The sequence below is a fragment of the Cherax quadricarinatus genome, chromosome 5, assembly GCF_038502225.1.
Source record: "Cherax quadricarinatus isolate ZL_2023a chromosome 5, ASM3850222v1, whole genome shotgun sequence".
NCBI classification, from domain to species: Eukaryota; Metazoa; Arthropoda; class Malacostraca; order Decapoda; family Parastacidae; genus Cherax; species Cherax quadricarinatus.
Window position 1 is genome coordinate 77,466,004 of NC_091296.1, and position 25,423 is coordinate 77,491,426.

Here is a 25,423-nt window from a genome sequence, read left to right on the forward strand (position 1 = left end):
CAGATTGGAGGGAGAGAGTATGGAGGAGGTGAACGTATTCAGATATTTGGGAGTGGACGTGTCAGCGGATGGGTCTATGAAAGATGAGGTGAATCATAGAATTGATGAGGGAAAAAGAGTGAGTGGTGCACTTAGGAGTCTGTGGAGACAAAGAACTTTGTCCTTGGAGGCAAAGAGGGGAATGTATGAGAGTATAGTTTTACCAACGCTCTTATATGGGTGTGAAGCGTGGGTGATGAATGTTGCAGCGAGGAGAAGGCTGGAGGCAGTGGAGATGTCATGTCTGAGGGCAATGTGTGGTGTGAATATAATGCAGAGAATTCGTAGTTTGGAAGTTAGGAGGAGGTGCGGGATTACCAAAACTGTTGTCCAGAGGGCTGAGGAAGGGTTGTTGAGGTGGTTCGGACATGTAGAGAGAATGGAGCGAAACAGAATGACTTCAAGAGTGTATCAGTCTGTAGTGGAAGGAAGGCGGGGTAGGGGTCGGCCTAGGAAGGGTTGGAGGGAGGGGGTAAAGGAGGTTTTGTGTGCGAGGGGCTTGGACTTCCAGCAGGCATGCGTGAGCGTGTTTGATAGGAGTGAATGGAGACAAATGGTTTTTAATACTTGACGTGCTGTTGGAGTGTGAGCAAAGTAACATTTATGAAGGGATTCAGGGAAACCGGCAGGCCGGACTTGAGTCCTGGAGATGGGAAGTACAGTGCCTGCACTCTGAAGGAGGGGTGTTAATGTTGCAGTTTAAAAACTGTAGTGTAAAGCACCCTTCTGGCAAGACAGTGATGGAGTGAATGATGGTGAAAGTTTTTCTTTTTCGGGCCACCCTGCCTTGGTGGGAATCGGCCGGTGTGATGATAAAAAAAATAAAAATATATTTATTATATATATATATATATATATATATATATATATATATATATATATATATATATATATATATATATATATATATATATATAATATAAAAATAATAAAAAAAAATATATATATAAGGTCCTCCATCACAAATCCGGCATCATTGGGACCTGTAGTGTGCCGGATTACTGAGTTTGCTGGATTACAGAGTGGTTAGGTTAGAATACACTTAATAAAATTAACCAACTTGACTTACACAGTTCATTGAACATCGGCAAAAATCGAACATTTCCGCTACTTTGAGCTCAATTTCAAGGTACTTTTCGTCATGAAAGCAATCAAAATCATGTCTATTTCTGTAATATATCTTCCATTCTATCAAATGAGTCCAAAAAAATGAGAATACAACCATAAAAACCATACGAAAATATACTGCAAAGAGGCGGCTAATGGCTGAGAAGTGAACTCCCTTATTTATCGTCCGTCTTTTTTATTTTTGTTGTACGTTAAGAAGCATCTTTCCATCATACATTGCCCAAGTTTCAATGAGATAGCCCAACAAACCGAGAAAAAAAAATATTTACCAAAAATCATATATGGCAAGCCCAAGCCAGGTACTGGAAATAAGTCACTTTGTCTGACTTTTCTGGGTTATCCTAGGTTCTCTATACATACACTGCTATGTATGATAATCTATGTAACTGTATTTGTGTATACCTGAATAAACTTATTTACTTCTAGTCTGTCAACTGAGTACAAGAAACCGCCCATTCACTTATTTCAACTACCCAATAAAGTGGTCAGAAATTGGCAATTTGGCCGATTTCACACAAATTTCAACAGATGCCAATTTCAAAATAGGGTCCAGAATAAACAATGCAGACATTCCTGGCACTAAAATAACATTTTCTCTGTTCATTAGTCATGGCTACAGGCCCCTCTTATATTACTCTTGCTTACCATTTGGAATTTTTATTCACAAAAAAATAGAAGATTTACTGTTATGCAGACTGCTGCATTATTGTAATAATTGTATAAATAATGTCAACCCATTCTTGACTCCGTATTGGAATTTGGACTGGCAGGCGGACAGGTATTGGACGGTGACGTCATTTGTTTACTCTTGAGCTTCGCTAAAGAATAGAACATTTTCGCTACTGTGAGCACAATTTCAAGGTACTTTTCATCATGAAAGCAATCAAAATCATATCTATTTCTGTAATATATCTTTCATTCTATCAAATGAGACCGAAAAAATGAGAATATAACCATAAAAACATACAAAAATATACCGCTAAGCGGCCGCTAATGGCTGAGAAGTGAACTCCGCTATTTATGGTCTGATTTCTTTCATTTTTGGTGTACGTTAAGAAGTATCTTTCCATCATACATTGCCCAAGTTTGAATAAGATAACCCAACAAACAACTGAGAAAATAATATAATAATAATAATAATAATAATAATATCTTTATTTACTACACGTACATGTACAAGGTATACAGGCCTAGCTGACATCAGTGACATACTACTGTATAGAAAGCCGCTTGTTATGCAGAGTATTTCAAGAAAATTAGGTCAGTGTCCCAGGATAACACCCACACTAGTCGGCTAACACCCAGGTACCCATTTACTGATGGGTAAACATAGACAACAGGTGTAAAGAAACACACCTAATGTTTCTACCCTGGCTGGGAATCGAATATTTACCAAAAATCATATATGGCTAACCCAAGCCAGGTACTAAAAATAAGCCACGTTGACTTTTTTGGGTTATCCTAGGTTCTCTACACATATGCTGCTATGTGTGATAATCTATATAGAGAAAATAACTTTTTTGTTTCAGGTTTATGGTGCAGTACGAGTGTATATCACAGTTAGCCCTGTGCTATACTCTGTTTTCTCTAATATAAGCCCCAAGACAGGGATAGGAGAATGGTATTTGTATACCATATCCTCTTCATACCTCCGTCGAACTGCTCGGTGTTATGCCAAATATTATTCATTCTGGAGTATTTAACATGTTTTATGTTATTTATATTGTTTATTATGTCATATTAGATCAATTGTGATAGGCAAATAAGCTGTAGTGTTGATATTAGCGTAATAATAAAGCATATTCTCCTGCTTCATGAGACTGAGCTCATGGCAACCGACAGTGGCTTCAAAGCCACCTTATCTTTAATGGATAATGTACTGTGTAGGTGCTTTACATAATGAGAAGCATTTCTTTTATTCATTGGAACCATGGCTAGGGCTAAAAGTAAGCAGGTTAAAACAATAAATGGAGAAAAAGAAATTGGAATGACTTATGCAGCAAGTAGCGCCACCAAACAGTACCAGCAGGTTGGTGTGGCGACCCTGGAAATTTGAAATTATGCTAGCCAAAATTAGTGCCGAATAACTGAAGGAACCGAATAACTGATTGCCGGATTTGTGATGGCGGACCTGTACTTCAAATTCCAACAAGACTCTTACAAATTTGTTGGAGTTCTGGCAGGAATAGCATCTGTTGGTTTCTTATACACAGTTATTACCAAGGTAATGCCAGTACAACAGTTTTATTGTTAAACTCTCTATGGAACTTAAAGTTCTTTTTTTATATTTTGGGAAATCTTAAATTTAAAGTCCAAGTATTATGATTTTATAGTGTTATTTTCTGATTGTTTCAGTATATGCGTGGATTAGCGGTGTCTGCAATTGCTCTAGACTCTTTGGATCTTATCACTATTGTCATCCCTCCTGCACTACCTATGGCCATGACGGTAAGTTTCTTTATATAAGAATTTTTAAAAATATACTATGTCATCCTGGCATTTGACTCATTTTGCACCTCCCTGGGACTGTGTTCTCCCAGCCTTACTGTTCTTGTATCTCGGTATTCATTTTATACGTATTTTATGTATTTTGTGTCACATCTTGGTAGTTAAATGAACTCAATAGTAATGTGAAATTAAAAGCTAATGAATAAACAGTTTATGATAGCTGAAACATCTTATGGAGGCTGAAGTTTATGACAGCTGAAACATCTTAGGGAGGCTGAAGTTTATGATAGCTGAAACATCTTTCTAGGGAGATTGAAAGTTATTAAGGTAACTGAAATAACTTTCTAGGAAGGTTGAAGTATATTATTATAGCTGAAGCGTCTTGCTAGGGAAGCTGAAGTTTATTATTAGAGCTGAAACATCTTGCTAGGGAAGCTGAAGTTTATTATTAGAGCTGAAACATCTTACTAGGGAAGCTGAAATTTATTATTAGAGCTGAAACATCTTACTAGGGAAGCTGAAGTTTATTATTATAGCTGAAACATCTTACTAGGGAAGCTGAAGTTTATTATTAGAGCTGAAACATCTTACTAGGGAAGCTGAAGTTTATTATTAGAGCTGAAGCGTCTTACTAGGGAAGCTGAAGCTTATTATTATAGCTGAAACATCTTACTAGGGAAGCTGAAGTTTATTATTAGAGCTGAAACATCTTACTAGGGAAGCTGAAGTTTATTATTAGAGCTGAAACATCTTACTAGGGAGGCTGAAGTTTATTATTAGAGCTGAAACATCTTACTAGGGAAGCTGAAGCTTATTATTAGAGCCGAAACATCTTACTAGGGAGGCTGAAGCTTATTATTAGAGCTGAAACATCTTACTAGGGAAGCTGAAGTTTATTATTAGAGCTGAAACATCTTACTAGGGAAGCTGAAGCTTATTATTAGAGCTGAAACATCTTACTAGGGAAGCTGAAGTTTATTATTAGAGCTGAAACATCTTACTAGGGAGGCTGAAGTTTATTATTAGAGCTGAAGCATCTTACTAGGGAAGCTGAAGCTTATTATTAGAGCTGAAACATCTTACTAGGGAAGCTGAAGCTTATTATTAGAGCTGAAACATCTTACTAGGAAAGCTGAAGCTTATTATTATAGCTGATGCATCTTACTAGGGAAGCTGAAGCTTATTATTAGAGCTGAAACATCTTACTAGGGAAGCTGAAGTTTATTATTAGAGCTGAAACATCTTACTATGGAAGCTGAAGCTTATTATTAGAGCTGAAGTGTCTTACTAGGGAAGCTGAAGCTTATTATTAGAGCTGAAACATCTTACTAGGGAAGCTGAAGTTTATTATTAGAGCTGAAACATCTTACTAGGGAAGCTGAAGCTTATTATTAGAGCTGAAACATCTGGAACTTCCTAGGTATGCACATTAGATTTGTTTCACCTTGTATGAATATTCTATCTCTTAATTAGAAAATTCATCATTCTTGTCATCTTCGTGCCTGGTCATGGTTCTAGCATGGCAAAAATATGTAAATATATATCTCTGATCTAATTGTTTTTGTAATTTAGTAGATAAAGTGATTCGTAATACGTATAATAGCTCGGTATCTATAGATAATGGTGTTTCTCTTGTTCATTGTACAATATAATACAATTTTTATTTCTTTATGCAAAATAAATACAATGTAGATTATGCATAATAAAACATTGGTAGGCACAAAAGAAAACCACTAATCATGTATATTGCATTTTGGGCAAACTAAAGGCTAAAGGGAAATTTGATCTACAGATTCCCTGATACAACTCTTAGTTACATTAAAAAGGAATTCATCATCACCATTATACTACAATATTTTTTTTTATTAGGAAAACCTAGGATACCATTCAAAATTATGACATAAGACAGTTTCATAAAATTTATTTCAAAGATAGACTTTTGAGGTTTTACTTTGCTCATTTTTCTAGTATAAATTTATAATCCTGTTTTTCTTTCAGGTTGGAATCTTGTATGCTCTCCAGAGGCTGAAGAACCATAAAATTTTTTGCATATCACCTCGCTCCATAAACATATCTGGAGTTTTGAACTGCATCTGTTTTGATAAGGTAAACAATAACATTTTAATAATGTTGTTAGAATTATTGACAACATGCAAGGTACAAGGGCACATTCAACTAATATGACAGTTTATTGAGGCAATGTTTTGCCCTCCATGATCTTTGTTCAGTCTGTATTGGTTTGACAAAGTTCCTGGAGAGCAAAATGTTGCCACAACAAATATCACATTAGTTGTACATGTCTGCTTTTGCCTAACAGTAAAATTTTAAATATCTATGAATTTTGTGTACTTTAAAATAATTTCTCTTGCAAATATAAGATATTTTAGTATTTTCTTGTATGACCAGTTGAATATGATGGAGTAAAGTTATTTAAAAACCAAACATAAATGTTATTAAAATAGTTGATAGCAAGTGCTTGGCCAATCAGGTTTTGTACGGATGAAATGTGCCTGTTCCATCCCCATTTATTTTGAAATGGGATGAATTTACAGTGGAACCCTCTTGGTTTTGTATGCCCTAGTCTGTATATAAAACTATAGTTATTCTCTATAAAATATATTTTTTGTTAATATTTCCCATAAGAAATAATGTAAACCCTATTAATCCATTCCAGACACCCAAAAATATTAACAAAAAATACATTTTATAGAGAATAACTATAGTTTTACATACAGACTAGGGCATATGAAAACCGAGGCTCCACTGTATATTTATTCATGGAGAAGCACCGAACCTGTAGGAGGTATACTACCTGGGGAATGGAAGGTAATCAGGTTTGATCCAAGGGAGGGAAGGGTAGTTCCAATTTTTTGGATCAACAACCCTTCAGTATGAAGCTTTCAGATGTATGTATTGTATACACACATACTGTATATATAAGTAAATTAAGAGTCACTAAAGATAAATAATGTATTTATGCAGAAAATGCAGCCGGTGTTACTTGGGCCAAATATAAAATGTAAGAGACAAAAGGCCTAAACAAAATTCATAGTGATAGTTGGCAATAGTGCAGAGTTTCAGGTATGTCTTGTTACTTCTACTTACACTTGGGTCACACAGCACTTGCATGTACAAGCATATATATACACACCCCGCTGGGTTTTCTTCTATTTTCTTACTAGTTCTTGCAAAAAGAAAGAAAATCCACAAAAAGAGAATACTTTCATCATCATTTAACACTTTCACCTCACTCACACATAATCACTGTTTTTGCAGAGGTGCTCAGAATACAACAGTTTAGAAGCATATACGTATAAAGATACACAACATATCCCTCCAAACTGCCAATATCCCAAACCCCTCCTTTAAAGTGCAGGCATTGTACTTCCCATTTCCAGGACTCAAGTCCGGCTATATAAAAATAACCGGTTTTCTTGAATCCCTTCGCTAAATATTACCCTGCTCACACTCCAACATCTCATCAGGTCCCAAATACCATTCGTCTCCATTCACTTCTATCTAACATGTTCACGCACTCTTGCTGGAAGTCCAAGCCCCTCGCCCAAAAAACCTCCTTTACCCCCTCCCACCAACCTTTTCGAGGACTACCCCTACCCCGCCTTCCTTCTCCTACAGATTCATATGCTCTCTATGTCATTCTACTTTGATCCATTTTCTCTAAATGACCAAACCACCTCAACAACCCCTCTTCAGCCCTCTGACTAATACTTTTATTAACTCCACACCTTCTCCTAATTTCCACACTCCGAATTTTCTGCATAATATTTACACCACACATTGCCCTTAGACAGGACATCTCCACTGCCTCCAACCGCCTCCTCGCTGCTGCATTTACAACCCAAGCTTCACACCCATATAAGAGTGTTGGTACTACTATACTTTCATACATTCCCTTCTTTGCCTCCATAGATAACGTTTTTTGTCTCCACATATACCTCAATGCACCACTCACCTTTTTTCCCTCATCAATTCTATGATTAACCTCATCCTTCATAAATCCATCCGCTGACACGTCAACTCCCAAGTATCTGAAAACATTCACTTCTTCCATACTCCTCCTCCCCAATTTGATATCCAATTTTTCTTTATCTAAATCATTTGATACCCTCATCACCTTACTCTTTTCTATGTTCACTTTCAACTTTCTACCTTTACACACACTCCCAAACTCATCCACTAACCTTTGCAATTTTTCTTTAGAATCTCCCATAAGCACAGTATCATCAGCAAAAAGTAACTGTGTCAATTCCCATTTTGTATTTGATTCCCCATAATTTAATCCCACCCCTCTCCCGAACACCCTAGCATTTACTTCTTTTACAACCCCATCTATAAATATATTAAACAACCATGGTGACATTACACATCCCTGTCTAAGACCTACTTTTACTGGGAAGTAGTCTCCCTCTCTTCTACACACCCTAACCTGAGCCTCACTATCCTCATAAAAACTCTTTACAGCATTTAGTAACTTACCACCTATTCCATATACTTGCAACATCTGCCACATTGCTCCCCTATCCACTCTATCATATGCCTTTTCTAAATCCATAAATGCAATAAAAACTTCCCTACCTTTATCTAAATACTGTTCACATATATGCTTCAATGTAAACACTTGATCTACACATCCCCTACCCACTCTAAAACCTCCTTGCTCATCCGCAATCCTACATTCTGTCTTACCTCTAATTCTTTCAATTATAACCCTACCGTACACTTTTCCTGGTATACTCAGTAAACTTATTCCTCTATAATTTTTACAATCTCTTTTGTCCCCCTTCCCTTTATATAAAGGGACTATACATGCTCTCTGCCAATCCCTAGGTACCTTCCCCTCTTTCATACATTTATTAAACAAAAATACCAACCACTCCAACACTATATCCCCCCCTGCTTTTAACATTTCTGTCATGATCCCGTCAGTTCCAGCTGCTTTACCCCCTTTCATTCTACGTAATGCCTCACGCACCTCCCCCACACTCACATCCTGCTCTTCTTCACTCCTAAAAGATGGTATACCTCCCTGGCCAGTGCATGAAATTACCGCCTCCCTTTCTTCGTCGACATTTAAAAGTTCCTCAAAATATTCTCGCCATCTACCCAATACCTCCATCTCCCCATCTACTAACTCCCCTACTCTGTTTTTAACTGACAAATCCATTCGTTCCCTAGGCTTTCTTAACTTGTTTAACTCACTCCAAAATTTTTTCTTATTTTCATTAAAATTTCTTGACAGTGCCTCTCCCACTCTATCATCTGCTCTCCTTTTGCACTCTCTCACCACTCTCTTCACCTTTCTTTTACTCTCCATATACTCTACTCTTCTTATAACACTTCTGCTTTGTAAAAACCTCTCATAAGCTACCTTTTTCTCTTTTATCACACCCTTTACTTCATCATTCCACCAATCACTCCTCTTTCCTCCTGCACCCACCCTCCTATAACCACAAACTTCTGCCCCACATTCTAATACTGCATTTTTAAAACTATTCCAACCCTCTTCAACCCCCCACTACTCATACTTGCACCAGCCCACCTTTCTGCCAATAGTTGTTTATATCTCACCCGAACTTCCTCCTCCCTTAGTTTATACACTTTCACCTCCCTCTTACTTCTTGTTGCCATTTTCCTCTTTTCCCATCTACATCTTATTCTAACTGTAGCTACAACTAAATGATCCGATATATCATTTGCCCCTCTATAAACATGTACATCCTGGAGCCTACCCATCAACCTTTTATCCACCAATACATAATCTAACAAACTACTTTCGTTACATGCTACATCATACCTTGTATATTTATTTATCCTCTTTTTCATAAAATATGTATTACTTATTACCAAACCTCTTTCTACACATAGCTCAATTAACCCTTTGAGGGTTTCGGACGTACTAGTACGGCTTACGACCCAGGGTTTTTGACGTACTAGTACGCCTAAATTCTAGCGCCCTCAAATCTAGTGGGAGAAAGCTGGTAGGCCTTCATATGAAAGAATGGGTCTATGTGGTCAGTGTGCACAGTATAAAAAAAATCCTGCAGCACACAGTGCATAATGAGAAAAAAAAAACTTTGACCATTTTTTTGGAATAAAACAGCGACTTTGCAGTGTATTTTCGTATGGTATTTATTGTTGTATTCTAGTTTTCTTGGTCTCATTTTATAGAATGGAAGACATATTACAGAAATTGAGATGATTTTGACTGGTTTTACAATGAAAGGTACCTTGAAATTGAGCTCAAAGTAGCAGAAATGTTCGATTTTTACCAAACTTCAAAAGTAAACAAATCGTGCCAAGCGTGCAATACACGTCAACTGGTGAGTCTAATATTCTTTCACAAGTGCACCAATAATATTTATACCATTTTTTACACTAATGCAGTAGTCTGCATAACAGTAAATCTTATATTTTTTGTGAGAATAAAAATTCAAAGTGGAAAGCAAAAGAATATAAGAGGGGCCTTGAGACGTGACTAATGACAGAGGAAATGTCATTTTAGTGCCAGGAATGTCTTTCTTGTTTATTCTGGACCCTATTCGGAAATTGGCATCTTTTGAAATTTGTGTGAAATTGGCAAAATTGCTAAATTCTGACCACTGTACTGGATAGTTGAATTTCATAAATGGGTGGTTTCTTGCACCCATTCGATAGAAAAAATGGAGTTCTAGCGAAATATTCATGTTTTTTGTCGACTAGTACAGTGGAATTGGCCGAAAATGGGGCTCAAAGTGGGCAAAATCGCCGATGCGTAAACATCGCCGAGACCGCTAACTTTGCGAGAGCATAATTCCGTAAGTTTTCCATCAAATTTCAAACTTTTGGTGTCTTTATGATCGGGAAAAGATTCTCTATCTTTTCATAAGAGAAAATTTTTTTTTTTTTTTTAAATTTGGCCGACACTGAGAACGAGTTTCGGAGAGGGACTGTCGACCCTCAAATGGTTAAATAGAACTTTATAAAACTCATTTACTATAATGACACTCTTAAATTCAAAATAGAACAAACAGTTATTGCAACACCTTCCCTGACTGAAAATTTACCACCCATCTGCCAGGCAAAAAAACAAGAACACAATGCAAGACTCATGTGCTGGGTGGTGGGAGGTGACGTGAACAGGCTTCCTAATTAACGTTTTGAAACACTTAGGTATACTTCATGGTGGCTCTCGTATGTGCGTTTCTTCTGTTATGCTTTAATATTATGTAGTACAGTGTAACTCAGCCCACATGCCTTTCAGAAGAGCATTAAGTGATAATGCAGTGTTGCAGACACTAAGAGAAAGATCACATTTTGCCTCCATCTTAAAAGTGTATTGTGTCTCATGTTTTGAACTTTTCTAAGACCATGCACGAATGTTTAGGGGATATACAGTGGATCCCCGGTTTATGATATTATTTCATTCCAGAAGTATGTTCAGGTGCCAGTACTGACCGAATTTGTTCCCATAAGGAATACTGTGAATTAGATTAGTCCATTTCAGACCCCCAAACATACACATACAAATGCACTTACATAAATTCACTTACATAATTGGTCGCATTGGGAGCTGATCGTAAACCGGGGTCCACTGTAGTTGTAATGCTGTTCTGTGTTTATATACATATATGGTTACTTCAGATTAAGTAAGTTCTGTTTGTAGTATCACTATATTTACAAGAGTGTTAAAAAGCTTGTTCTGTTGCTTGTACTACAAATATACTAAAAAATAGACTTTTTACTCGCCTGTAGAGGCTACAAGTACAGTGGTACCCCGAGTTTCGTACAGCTCCCAACTCGAACAGTTATGTAAGTGTATTATTGTTAGTGCTTTTGTAAGTGTATTTTTGGAGGTCTGAAATGAACTAATCTAATTTACATTATTCCTTACGGATTCGTTCGGTAACGGCACTCGAACAGCTTTCTGGAATGAATTATGTATGAAACTCGGGGTACCACTGTATTTTTCATTCTTGAGCCATCCTACGTTAGGTTTTGATCTTTTAACTATTGAGTAAAAGTCATCTTTACTAATTTAACTATGGTAATTAATAATCAATCCTGATTTTTTGTAATTCTTGTTTTAACAGGTGGGTGATCCTTTGGATCTAAAAATGTTTGAGAGTACTGGCTGGACTTTGGATGAACCAGGTTTGGATGACACCAATAAATATGACATGATGATGCCATCTGTAGTGCGTCCGAGTGCCCCTGATGTTGTCATCAGCAATGAAAATGTAGAAACAGAAGTAAGATATTTCCCATTTTTTGTTTTATTATGAATTTATTGATTAGGGGTTTGATCACTTGATTAAGTCCAATCACTGGAACAGTGCCTATATACTATAAGTATTTTCCTTTGATTATGTAAGTGTATAGCAGTTGTCCTGGCTTCATGAAGACTAGAAATAGTAAATACTAGGGTTACTTGCTTTGTTGACAATATGGAATTTTTTTGAGTTTTAAGGTTTAAGTATTAATGGTAAATAATATTCAAGAAAATTTAAATATAATTTCTGCCCATTATTTATTTAAGATATTGTATATCTCCATCATAATTTATGAATTTTGTTTCAGCCACCACTAGAACTAGGAATACTTCGTCAGTTTCCTTTCTCCTCCAGCTTACAACGTATGTCTGTCATTACTCGACGACTTGGTGCTCCAAACTTTGAGCTTTACTGTAAAGGCTCTCCAGAGGTGAGTTACAAAAGGCAGTCCTGTTCTTTACACATACGTATTGTATTTTTGTTTATTTCAGTGCAAGTACAGGTACAGCACCAGTGTTCTAGAAACAGATGGTCTGGTACTTCTTATAGTCCGGACAAAGGTATGAGGGTGGCCACAAATGATGTGTGTAACAAGCTCACTTATATTGTTTACACTGGATTTGTTGGTGATTCCTCAATTTTTGTGTGATTCTTAGTATATTTTGCTAACATTTAACCCTGACTATGGATAAGATTAATAACATATTTACTTGTCAGTAGAGCAAACCCTTGATATAACACTTTTAAAAATTATGAGCAAACTCTACTCTGTAAATTGCACTTTTAAAACCCTTAAACTTGTCCAAACTTAGATCTATGTTATTACCACTGGTGCTCCAAACGTAGATTAACGTTTTATTTTTCCTGCCTCCAAATTTCGCATGATTGGCCTGAGATGCCTAGTCAGTATAGAATAGGTCCTAACACTCAGTGTTTGCAGTATTAAAAAAAAGACTGGGACCACTTAGTACCTTGTGGGAGCACCAGTTCAACTGAGCGCCAGCTAGAGGAAATAGCATGGCAAATACCAGGGATTCACTGATGTTATGTCATATTAGCTCTCCCCGTTTAAGAGGAAAGTGATGTTGACCCCAAGTTTAGTGACTTTGAGATAGATGTGGCCACAAGTGGTTGAGGAAATATCAAAAACCTCGATAATAACCCATGCACAACATATATGCAACATCCTTTCATTTTTGACAACAAGTCGGCCGTCTCCCACCGAGGCAGGGTGACCCAAAAAAGAAAGAAAATCCCCAAAAAGAAAATACTTTCATCATCATTCAACACTTTCACCACACTCACACATTATCACTGTTTTTGCAGAGGTGCTCAGAATACAACAGTTTAGAAGCATATACGTATAAAGATACACAACATATCCCTCCAAACTGCCAATATCCCAAACCCCTCCTTTAAAGTGCAGGCATTGTACTTCCCATTTCCAGGACTCAAGTCCGACTATATGAAAATAACCGGTTTCCCTGAATCCCTTCACTAAATATTACCCTGCTCACACTCCAACAGATCGTCAGGTCCCAAGTACCATTCGTCTCCATTCACTCCTATCTAACACGCTCACGCACGCTTGCTGGAAGTCCAAGCCCCTTGCCCACAAAACCTCCTTTACCCCCTCTCTCCAACCCTTTCGAGGACGACCCCTACCCCGCCTTCCTTCCCCTATAGATTTATATGCTTTCCATGTCATTCTACTTTGATCCATTCTCTCTAAATGACCAAACCACCTCAACAACCCCTCTTCTGCCCTCTGACTAATACTTTTATTAACTCCACACCTTTTCCTAATTTCCACACTCCGAATTTTCTGCATAATATTTACACCACACATTGCCCTTAGACAGGACATCTCCACTGCCTCCAACCGTCTCCTCGCTGCTGCATTTACCACCCAAGCTTCACACCCATATAAGAGTGTTGGTACTACTATACTTTCATACATTCCCTTCTTTGCCTCCATAGATAACGTTTTTTGACTCCACATATACCTCAACGCACCACTCACCTTTTTTCCCTCATCAATTCTATGATTAACCTCATCCTTCATAAATCCATCCGCCGACACGTCAACTCCCAAGTATCTGAAAACATTCACTTCTTCCATACTCCTCCTCCCCAATTTGATATCCAATTTTTCTTTATCTAAATCATTTGATACCCTCATCACCTTACTCTTTTCTATGTTCACTTTCAACTTTCTACCTTTACACACATTCCCAAACTCATCCACTAACCTTTGCAATTTTTCTTTAGAATCTCCCATAAGCACAGTATCATCAGCAAAAAGTAACTGTGTCAATTCCCATTTTGAATTTGATTCCCCATAATTTAATCCCACCCCTCTCCCGAACACCCTAGCATTTACTTCTTTTACAACCCCATCTATAAATATATTAAACAACCATGGTGACATTACACATCCCTGTCTAAGACCTACTTTTACCGGGAAGTAGTCTCCCTCTCTTCTACACACCCTAACCTGAGCCTCACTATCCTCATAAAAACTCTTTACAGCATTTAGTAACTTACCACCTATTCCATATACTTGCAACATCTGCCACATTGCTCCTCTATCCACTCTATCATATGCCTTTTCTAAATCCATAAATGCAATAAAAACTTCCCTACCTTTATCTAAATACTGTTCACATATATGCTTCAATGTAAACACTTGATCTACACATCCCCTACCCACTCTGAAACCTCCTTGCTCATCCGCAATCCTACATTCTGTCTTACCTCTAATTCTTTCAATTATAACCCTACCGTACACTTTTCCTGGTATACTCAGTAAACTTATTCCTCTATAATTTTTACAATCTCTTTTGTCCCCTTTCCCTTTATATAAAGGGACTATACATGCTCTCTGCCAATCCCTAGGTACCTTCCCCTCTTTCATACATTTATTAAACAAAAGTACCAACCACTCCAACACTATATCCCCCCCTGCTTTTAACATTTCTGTCATGATCCCATCAGTTCCAGCTGCTTTACCCCCTTTCATTCTACGTAATGCCTCACGTACCTCCCCCACACTTACATTCTGCTCTTCTTCACTCCTAAAAGATGGTATACCTCCCTGACCAGTGCATGAAATTACCGCCTCCCTTTCTTCCTCAACATTTAAAAGTTCCTCAAAATATTCTCGCCATCTACCTAATACCTCCCTCTCCCCATCTACTAACTCCCCTACTCTGTTTTTAACTGACAAATCCATACTTTCCCTAGGCTTTCTTAACTTGTTTAACTCACTCCAAAATTTTTTCTTATTTTCATTAAAATTTCTTGACAGTGCCTCTCCCACTCTATCATCTGCTCTCCTTTTGCACTCTCTCACCACTCTCTTCACCTTTCTTTTACTCTCCATATACTCTGCTCTTCTTATAACACTTCTGCTTTGTAAAAACCTCTCATAAGCTACCTTTTTCTCTTTTATCACACCCTTTACTTCATCATTCCACCAATCACTCCTCTTTCCTCCTGCCCCCACCCTCCTATAACCACAAACTTCTGCCCCACATTCTAATACTGCATTTTTAAAACTATTCCAACCCTCTTCAACCCCCCCACTACTCATCTTTGCACTAGCCCACCTTTCTGCCAATAGTCGCTTATATCTCACCCGAACTTCCTCCTCCCTTAGTTTATACACTTTCACCTCCCTCTTACTTGTTGTTGCCACCTTCCTCTTTTCCCATCTACCTCTTACTCTAACTGTAGCTACAACTAAATAATGATCCGATATATCAGTTGCCCCTCTATAAACATGTACATCCTGGAGCCTACCCATCAACCTTTTATCCACCAATACATAATCTAACAAACTACTTTCATTACGTGCTACATCATACCTTGTATATTTATTTATCCTCTTTTTCATAAAATATGTATTACTTATTACCAAATCTCTTTCTACACATAGCTCAATTAAAGGCTCCCCATTTACATTTACCCCTGGCACCCCAAATTTACCTACTACTCCCTCCATAACATTTTTACCCACTTTAGCATTGAAATCCCCAACCACCATTACTCTCACACTTGATTCAAAACTCCCCACGCATTCACTCAACATTTCCCAAAATCTCTCTCTCTCCTCTACACTTCTCTCTTCTCCAGGTGCATACACGCTTACTATAACCCACTTTTCACATCCAATCTTTATTTTACTCCACATAATCCTTGAATTAATACATTTATAGTCCCTCTTTTCCTGCCATAGCTTATCCTTCAACATTATTGCTACTCCTTCTTTAGCTCTAACTCTATTTGAAACCCCTGACCTAATCCCATTTATTCCTCTCCATTGAAACTCTCCCACCCCCTTCAGCTTTGTTTCACTTAAAGCCAGGACATCCAGCTTCTTCTCATTCATAACATCCACAATCATCTCTTTCTTATCATTTGCACAACATCCACGCACATTCAGACTTCCCACTTTGACAATTTTCTTCTTCTTATTCTTTTTAGTAATCTTTACAGGAAAAGGGGTTACTAGCCCATTGTTCCCGGCATTTTAGTTGACTTTTACAACACGCATGGCTTACGGAGGAAAGATTCTTATTCCACTTCCCCATGGATATAAAAGGAAAAGTAATAAGACCAAGAACTATTAAGATAAAATCAAAGAAAACTCAGATGAGTGTGTATAAATAAACGTGTACATGTATGTGTAGTGTGACCTAAGTGTAAGTAGAAGTAACACTGAAAATACTCCATTAGTTTGTTATATCAAGGATTTACTGTAGTTATGGCTATTGACAAGTTAATTGAGTTTTGAGGTGAATTAATCAAAGGGCTCGAACAACGTTCCTCTGTGACTGAACAAGAACTGAGGAATTTCAGTTTGATTCATGGGAATGAACAAAGCACATGAACAGCTTCACTTGGATGAAATGTTTAAAAAGATAACCAAGAAAAATGTGTGTCATAGCAGTAGCCAACATCTGAAAATTCTCTAGCACCAACTTGAAGTACCCCAGATGTCCTCCCTGCATCACAAATCCATGATGAAATAGTCAACTATAAAACAGATTAATCCTGATAACCTTCATCTTCCAGATCTTTGTGATTAGGTCTGCAGTTCCAGTAAATTTATAAAATTTATCACTTTGGTAGTGGTAGTACTGCAACATTCTTTGTAAGTACAGTAATAAATAAACCTACTTTATTTATAAAAAAGTTTAATTTAAATTTCTAGCAGACCATGATGTTGTAGAGACATGGCAGGTGTATAATTACTGCGTCAGAGATGTATTGTAAAGTTATCATTACGTGACTCTGTTGGTCTGGCAAAGTCATTATTCCAACAAAACTTAGGAACCAAAGATACTGGAAAATAAGTGTTGTACCTGTAATTGACAGCTTCTTTGCTTTTTTATGTAGCTCTTTCAGGAGGGAATACCATCCAGTGGACTTTTTTTTTTATTCAATTATTACTACATATAGGACTACTAAACCCATTCCACTAGGCTCTGTATGACCATGGAGGTCATACAGCACTCTTTTTGCCTCCATGAATAAAGTTCTTTGTCTCCACAGATGCCTCAGTGCATCTCCAACCTTTTTTCCCTTGTCATTTCTATGGTTTATCTTGTCTTTCATAGACCCATCCATCAACAAGTCCACTCCCAAATCTCTGAACACATTTGCTCCCTCCATACTCCCTAATTCCAATCTAATATACAATCTTTCATAACCTAATTATTATTATTATACTTATGGGAAAGTGCTAAACACACAGAGGTCATACAGCTCCTGAAGAATGGGAGACAGTCATGTTAAATCTCCGGAAGGGGAAGGGGGGGGGGCAAATTTAATTCCTTGGATCAGAAGCCTCATCCCTGAGAGAGTAATGATACTTTAGAGCTGTAGGATAACTTTTGAACTTCTGTTGTTTTACTTCTTGCTATAAATCCAGGCAATCTGTTAACCTTATTATGGACACTTAGTTGTTGCTGTCTTGGCTTCAGATTATTTTTTACCAAAAACCACATAGGTCATAAGGCTACATGGTGGAGGGATGCTGATGTCAGGGAAGAGGCAGAGTATATGAGATTTCATATCCAGGGAGAAGACGTGTAAAGGGTTGGCTTGTGTGCTAAAGAGGAAATGTTTTGTTCTATTAGTAATACTGTGTATAATATGCTGACATAAGGAAGTTGAAAAAATTCTGTTTATATTCTTTGCAGATGATAGCAAGCTTGTCACAGCCTGAGACAGTACCTTCTAACTTCTCTGAACAGCTGCTGCAATATACTTACCAAGGGTACCGTGTGCTGGCGCTGGGTTGGCGCCCTCTTAGGCTCTCTTATAGAAAGGCACAGCAAATCAACCGTGATGAAGTAGAGTGCAACCTAGAATTCCTTGGACTACTAGTTATGGAGAACAGGTTGAAATCAGAAACTACACCTATTATTTCTCAGCTCCACATGGCCAAGATTAGGACAATAATGGTTACTGGTTAGTCAATTTCTGTTCTTACAGTAAAATCCTAAGGTTATATAGAGTGCAGTATTGCAGTTGATAATTCTTTAACATTTTTATAATTTTTAAAATATATTTATTGCCGGTTTCTTTTGCTTGATATATCTTCTAATTAAATTTGTTATGCAAATTAGCTCAGCTGATTATTTTACAAGTATGTAATATTTCACAGACTATTCTTTCATTGAGTATATTAGACTGTAATGTCTGTTATAGTCCTTGAGCCTTACCATCCACATAAAAGGTAACATGCCACCTATTCCTTACATTTGCAATATCTGCCACATTGCATCCCAATCTGCCTTATAAGCTTTTTTTTTAAATCCATAAAAGCAATGAAAAATTCCTTACTTTTATCCATGTATTGTTTACCTATGTGCTTCAACGTAAATACTTGCCTGAACACCCCCTACCCTTTGTAAAGCCTCCTTCTTCCTCTGCTATCCTACTTCCAATAATTCATTCAATAATAACTATGCCATATACTTTACCCGGTATACTTGAAAAGCTTATTCCCCTATAATTCTTACTCTTTTATCCTCTTTTTCCCTTATACAAGGGAACTATGCATGCTCTCTGCCAATCCTTAGGTACCTTAATCTCCCCTTTCATACATATATTGAACAAAATCACCAACCACTCCAAAACTATATCCCTACACATTTTTTAACTTTTGTCTTAATCACATTAACCCCTTGACTGTCGCAACCCCGAAATGAAATGATAGAGAATCTTTTCCCGATAGTAATGGCACCAAGAGAACGAAATTTGATGGAAAACTGATGGATTTACACTCTTTTAAAGTTAGCGACCTGGGCGATATTTATGAATCAGCAATTTCGCCCACTTTGAGCCCTATTTTCGGCTAATTCCATTGTTCCAGTCGACCAAACTCATAGCTATTTCTTTAGAACTCCATTTTTTTTTTCTATTGATTGAGCACAAGAAACTGCCCATTTACCAATTTCAACTACCCAATAACATGGTGAGAAATTTGCAATTTGGCCAATTTCACAAAAATTAAAAAATATGACAATTTCGAAATAGGGTCCAGAATGAACAGTGCAGACATTCCTGACTAAAATAACATTTTCTTTGTTCATCAGTCATGTCCCCAGGCCCCTCTGATATTCCTCTTGCTTTCTATTTTGAATTTTTATTCAAACAAAAAATAGAAGATTTACTGTTACGCAGACTACTGCAATATTGTAATAATTATATAAATAATGTCAACCCATTCATGACTGCATATCAGAATGGCTACTTGGACATTTATTGGAAAATGACATCACTTGTTTACTTTTGAGCATTGGCAAAAATCAAACAATTCCCCTACTTTGAGCTCCATTTCAAGGTTCTTTTCATAGTAAAACCAATCAAAATCACCTCTATTTCTATAATATGTTTTCCATGCTATTAATTAAGACCAAGAAAACGAGAATACAAATACTATATGAAAGTAGACCACAAAGTCGGCATTTTAATTAAAAAAAAAAGGTCTGAGTTTTTTTTTCTCATTATGCACTGCGTGCTCCAGGATTTTTTTTTATAAGGTGCACACTGACCACACAGACCCATTCTCTCACATGTGGGCCTAATAGCTTTCTCCTGCTTGATTTGAAGCCGCTGGAATTTTTGAGTATATTATTTTTTTTTTTTTTTTAACAAGTCGTTTTTATTTATTTATTTATTTTATGTCTTTGCAAACAGTACATTGAGATTTTGTATTTACAATAGTGGATTGCAATGCAAAGAGAACCTCTATTATGCCTAGGCATTATGGGCCAACTTAACATTATTGGCTTACAGTCTACTTAACACTAAGGAGTATATCATAGTTGTACAGTAGGATAGTAATTATTTCATAGTTGTACAGTAGATTATTAATTATAAGTGAATCAAAATTTGTGTAAGACAAAAGATAAATTCTTCTATTCAAAAATGCTTTTTGTGAAAACAATGATTCAATTATATTCCTGTCAACAATGGATAAAAGGTTCAATGTGATTGTTTCAGTTATGATGTGGGAGTACATAGGTGAGTAAGTGTGTACTGAGTATTTAGCATTTAGTCTAGGGTGATTAAGTGGCTTTTGAGAAGAGTCTTAAATTGATTTTCAGACTGGGTTACTTTAATATCTTCTGGTAATGAATTCCATATTTTGGGGCCCTTTATGTGCATAGAGTTTTTACACAGTGTGATATGGACACGAGGTATATCAAAAAGAGATCTGTGTCTTGTGTTGTGGTCATGTGTCCTGTTTAGGTTGGTGAGGAGAAGTTTGAGTGGAGGGTTTATATTTGCGTGTATTGTTCTGTGTATGTAGTAGGCACATGAATAAGTATGGATGTTCTTAATGGTGAGCAGATTCAGACTTTTGAAAATTGGTGGAGTATGCTGGCGGGAGTGGGAATTTGTTATCATTCTTACTGCTGCCTTTTGCTGGGTTATTAGGGGTTTTAGGTGATTGGATGTTGTTGATCCCCATGCACAAATTCCATATGTAAGATAAGGGTATATGAGTGAATGGTACAGTGCCAGGAGAGCTGATTGTGGAACGTAGTACCTTATCTTTGATAGTATGCCTACAGTCTTGGAGATTTTCTTGGTGATTTGTTGTATGTGTGTCCGGAACTTAAGGCTACTGTCAAGGTGGATACCTAGGAATTTTCCCTCTGTGAGTCTTGTGACTGATGATCCATTTAGCGTTATGTTAATTGGATCATTTGCAGCTTTGTTTCCAAACTGAATGAAATAGGTTTTATCAGTGTTCAGGGTAAGTTTGTTAGTCATCATCCAGGCAGATATTTTCTGTAATTCAGCATTGACTGTGTTTGCTAGTATGACTGTGTTTGGGTGGGAAAAGACATATGTAGTGTCATCTGCAAATAATATGGGTTTGAGTAGCTGTGATGCATTCGGTAGATCATTGATGTAGATGAGAAAGAGGAGTGGTCCAAGGACGCTTCCTTGTGGGACTCCTACTGTGATTGGTTGGGTGGAAGAGTTTGCATCATTTGCATACACATATTGAGTTCTGTTACTAAGGTATGACTTTAGGTAGTTGAGGGAGTGGCCTCTGATACCATAGTGCATTAATTTGGAGTACAGCAGTTCATGGTCGACTGTATCGAAAGCTTTACGTAAATCAATGAAAATGCCCAGCGGGACTTCTTTCTTTTCAAGTGCGGTATATATTAGTTCTAGCATGTGTATGATAGCATCATTTGTGCTTTTATTATTCCTGAATCCAAACTGACAAGGGTTTAATATGTTGTGTGAAACGAGGTAGGAATAGATCCGTCTATGAATTAATTTTTCAAAGATTTTAGAGAGCAGTGGTAAGTTAGATATTGGTCTATAGTTATTCAAGTCAGCTTGGTCACCTCCTTTATGGATCGGAGTGACCCTCGCTATTTTGAGGATTGTTGGGAAGGTAGATGATTCAATGGATTTGTTAAAGAGCGTTGCAATAATTGGTGACAATACTTGAGAAGCTTTTTTGTACATAAAAGCAGGCAAGTTGTTTATGTCTCCTGCCTTGTTTTTAAGGGTGTTTATGATGAGTGTAACTTCTATGGGGTTGGTTGGAGCTAGGAATAGCGTATTTGGGTAGGTACCCATGAGGTAGTCTGATGGACGGATGTTTGAGCTTGGTATTTTGTTTGCTAGATTTTTTCCTATGGTGGAGAAGAAAACATTAAGTCTGTTTGCTGTTTCGGTTGGAGTGAGTAGGGGTTCATCTGATTTTGTTAGTTTGATTGTTTTGTTTTTGGATAACTTTAGTTCCAAGAATTTCAGATAGTTTTTTCCAGGTTTTTTTCATATCACCTTTGATGATATGTAATCTATTTTCATAATACAATTTTTTTGACCTTATCAGGCTGGTAAGTGCTGACGAGTAACTTTTCGACTGTTCTCTAGTTATTTGACCCATTTGTACTGTTCTTCATATTTGTGCTTTGTGTTAATGGATTTGAGGATGCTTGGTGTTCAGTCTCTTTGCTGTGATCTGCTTAGTTTTTCTGGGGCAATGTCTGTTATAGAGGCATTGGACTTTTTTTTAGAAAATTATTTATATTCATTCATATCTGTATATGTTTCAAGCTCAGTTTGCCAATTGATGTTATTCATAGCTGCTATAAAGTTAACTGCTGTCTCGTTATGTAGTCTGAAGGTTACTTTAGTAATGTCTTGTGGTAGTTTGCCCAGACTAGTTATGAGAAAGGTACCCATATAAGAGTGTTGATACTACTATACTTTCATACATTCCCTTCTTTGCCTCCACAGATAACATTTTTTGTCTCCACATATACCTCAATGCACCACTCACCTTTTTTCCTTCATCAATTCTATGATTAATCTCATCCTTCATAAATCCATCCGCTGACACGTCAACTCCCAAATATCTGAAAACATTCACTTCTTCCATACTCCTCCTCCCCAATTTGATATCCAATTTTTCTTTATCTAAATCATTTGATACCCTCATCACCTTACTCTTTTCTATGTTCACTTTCAACTTTCTACCTTTACACACACTCCCAAACTCATCCACTAACCTTTGCAATTTTTCTTTAGAATCTCCCATAAGCACAGTATCATCAGCAAAAAGTAACTGTGTCAATTCCCATTTTGTATTTAATTCCCCATAATTTAATCCCACCCCTCTCCTGAACACCCTAGCATTTACTTCTTTTACAACCCCATCTATAAATATATTAAACAACCATGGTGACATTACACATCCCTGTCTAAGACCTACTTTTACTGGGAAGTAGTCTCCCTCTCTTCTACACACCCTAACCTGAGCCTCACTATCCTCATAAAAACTCTTTACAGCATTTAGTAACTTACCACCTATTCCATATACTTGCAACATCTGCCACATTGCTCCCCTATCCACTCTATCATATGCCTTTTCTAAATCCATAAATGCAATAAAAACTTCCCTACCTTTATCTAAATACTGTTCACATATATGCTTCAATGTAAACACTTGATGTACACATCCCCTACCCACTCTAAAACCTCCTTGCTCTCCGCAATCCTACATTCTGTGTTGCCTCCAATTCTTTCAATAATAACCCTACCATACACTTTTCCTGGGTTTTTTTATTTTTATTATCACACTGGCCGATTCCCACCAAGGCAGGGTGGCCCGAAAAAGAAAAACTTTCACCATCATTCACTCCATCACTGTCTTGCCAGAAGGGTGCTTTACACTACAGTTTTTAAACTGCAACATTAACACCCCTCCTTCAGAGTGCAGGCACTGTACTTCCCATCTCCAGGACTCAAGTCCGGCCTGCCGGTTTCCCTGAACCCCTTCATAAATGTTACTTTGCTCACACTCCAACAGCACGTCAAGTATTAAAAACCATTTGTCTCCATTCACTCCTATCAAACACGCTCACGCATGCCTGCTGGAAGTCCAAGCCCCTCGCACACAAAACCTCCTTTACCCCCTCCCTCCAACCTTTCCTAGGCCGACCCCTACCCCGCCTTCCTTCCACTACAGACTGATACACTCTTGAAGTCATTCTGTTTCGCTCCATTCTCTCTACATGTCCGAACCACCTCAACAACCCTTCCTCAGCCCTCTGGACAACAGTTTTGGTAATCCCGCACCTCCTCCTAACTTCCAAACTACGAATTCTCTGCATTATATTCACACCACACATTGCCCTCAGACATGACATCTCCACTGCCTCCAGCCTTCTCCTCGCTGCAACATTCATCACCCATGCTTCACACCCATATAAGAGCGTTGGTAAAACTATACTCTCATACATTCCCCTCTTTGCCTCCAAGGACAAAGTTCTTTGTCTCCACAGACTCCTAAGTGCACCACTCACCCTTTTCCCCTCATCAATTCTATGATTCACCTCATCTTTCATAGACCCATCCGCTGACACGTCCACTCCCAAATATCTGAATACATTCACCTCCTCCATACTCTCTCCCTCCAATCTGATATCCAATCTTTCATCACCTAATCTTTTTGTTATCCTCATAACCTTACTCTTTCCTGTATTCACTTTTAATTTTCTTCTTTTGCACACCCTACCAAATTCATCCACCAATCTCTGCAACTTCTCTTCAGAATCTCCCAAGAGCACAGTGTCATCAGCAAAGAGCAACTGTGACAACTCCCACTTTGTGTGTGATTCTTTATCTTTTAACTCCACGCCTCTTGCCAAGACCCTCGCATTTACTTCTCTTACAACCCCATCTATAAATATATTAAACAACCACGGTGACATCACACAAACTTATTCCTCTATAATTTTTACAATCTCTTTTGTCCCCCTTCCCTTTATATAAAGGGACTATACATGCTCTCTGCCAATCCCTAGGTACCTTCCCCTCTTTCATACATTTATTAAACAAAAATACCAACCACTCCAACACTATATCCCCCCTGCTTTTAACATTTCTGTCATGATCCCGTCAGTTCCAGCTGCTTTACCCCCTTTCATTCTACGTAATGCCTCACGCACCTCCCCCACACTCACATCCTGTTCTTCTTCACTCCTAAAAGATGGTATACCTCCCTGGCCAGTGCATGAAATTACCGCCTCCCTTTCTTCGTCGACATTTAAAAGTTCCTCAAAATATTCTCGCCATCTACCCAAAACCTCCATCTCCCCATCTACTAACTCCCCTACTCTGTTTTTAACTGACAAATCCATTTGTTCCCTAGGCTTTCTTAACTTGTTTAACTCACTCCAAATTTTTTTCTTATTTTCATTAAAATTTCTTGACAGTGCCTCTCCCACTCTATCATCTGCTCTCCTTTTGCACTCTCTCACCACTCTCTTCACCTTTCTTTTACTCTCCATATACTCTACTCTTCTTATAACACTTCTGCTTTGTAAAAACCTCTCATAAGCTAACTTTTTCTCTTTTATCACACCCTTTACTTCATCATTCCACCAATCACTCCTCTTTCCTCCTGCACCCACCCTCCTATAACCACAAACTTCTGCCCCACATTCTAATACTGCATTTTTAAAACTATTCCGACCCTC

The 25,423-nt window shown here is 37.6% G+C and overlaps 1 protein-coding gene across 1 annotated transcript in view; it reads left to right on the plus strand.

Annotated features, from left to right (window-relative positions):
- The window catches only part of LOC128692942 (polyamine-transporting ATPase 13A3), a 147,326-nt gene that overhangs the window by 109,187 nt on the left and 12,716 nt on the right, over positions 1-25,423 (plus strand). The window contains exons 9-16 of the mRNA XM_070104671.1: positions 3,282-3,391; positions 3,523-3,615; positions 5,614-5,721; positions 11,706-11,864; positions 12,193-12,315; positions 18,095-18,365; positions 18,606-18,633; positions 22,273-22,276. Of these exons, the coding sequence (XP_069960772.1) occupies positions 3,282-3,391; positions 3,523-3,615; positions 5,614-5,721; positions 11,706-11,864; positions 12,193-12,315; positions 18,095-18,365; positions 18,606-18,633; positions 22,273-22,276 (896 nt within the window). The remainder of the gene's footprint in view (positions 1-3,281; positions 3,392-3,522; positions 3,616-5,613; positions 5,722-11,705; positions 11,865-12,192; positions 12,316-18,094; positions 18,366-18,605; positions 18,634-22,272; positions 22,277-25,423) is intronic.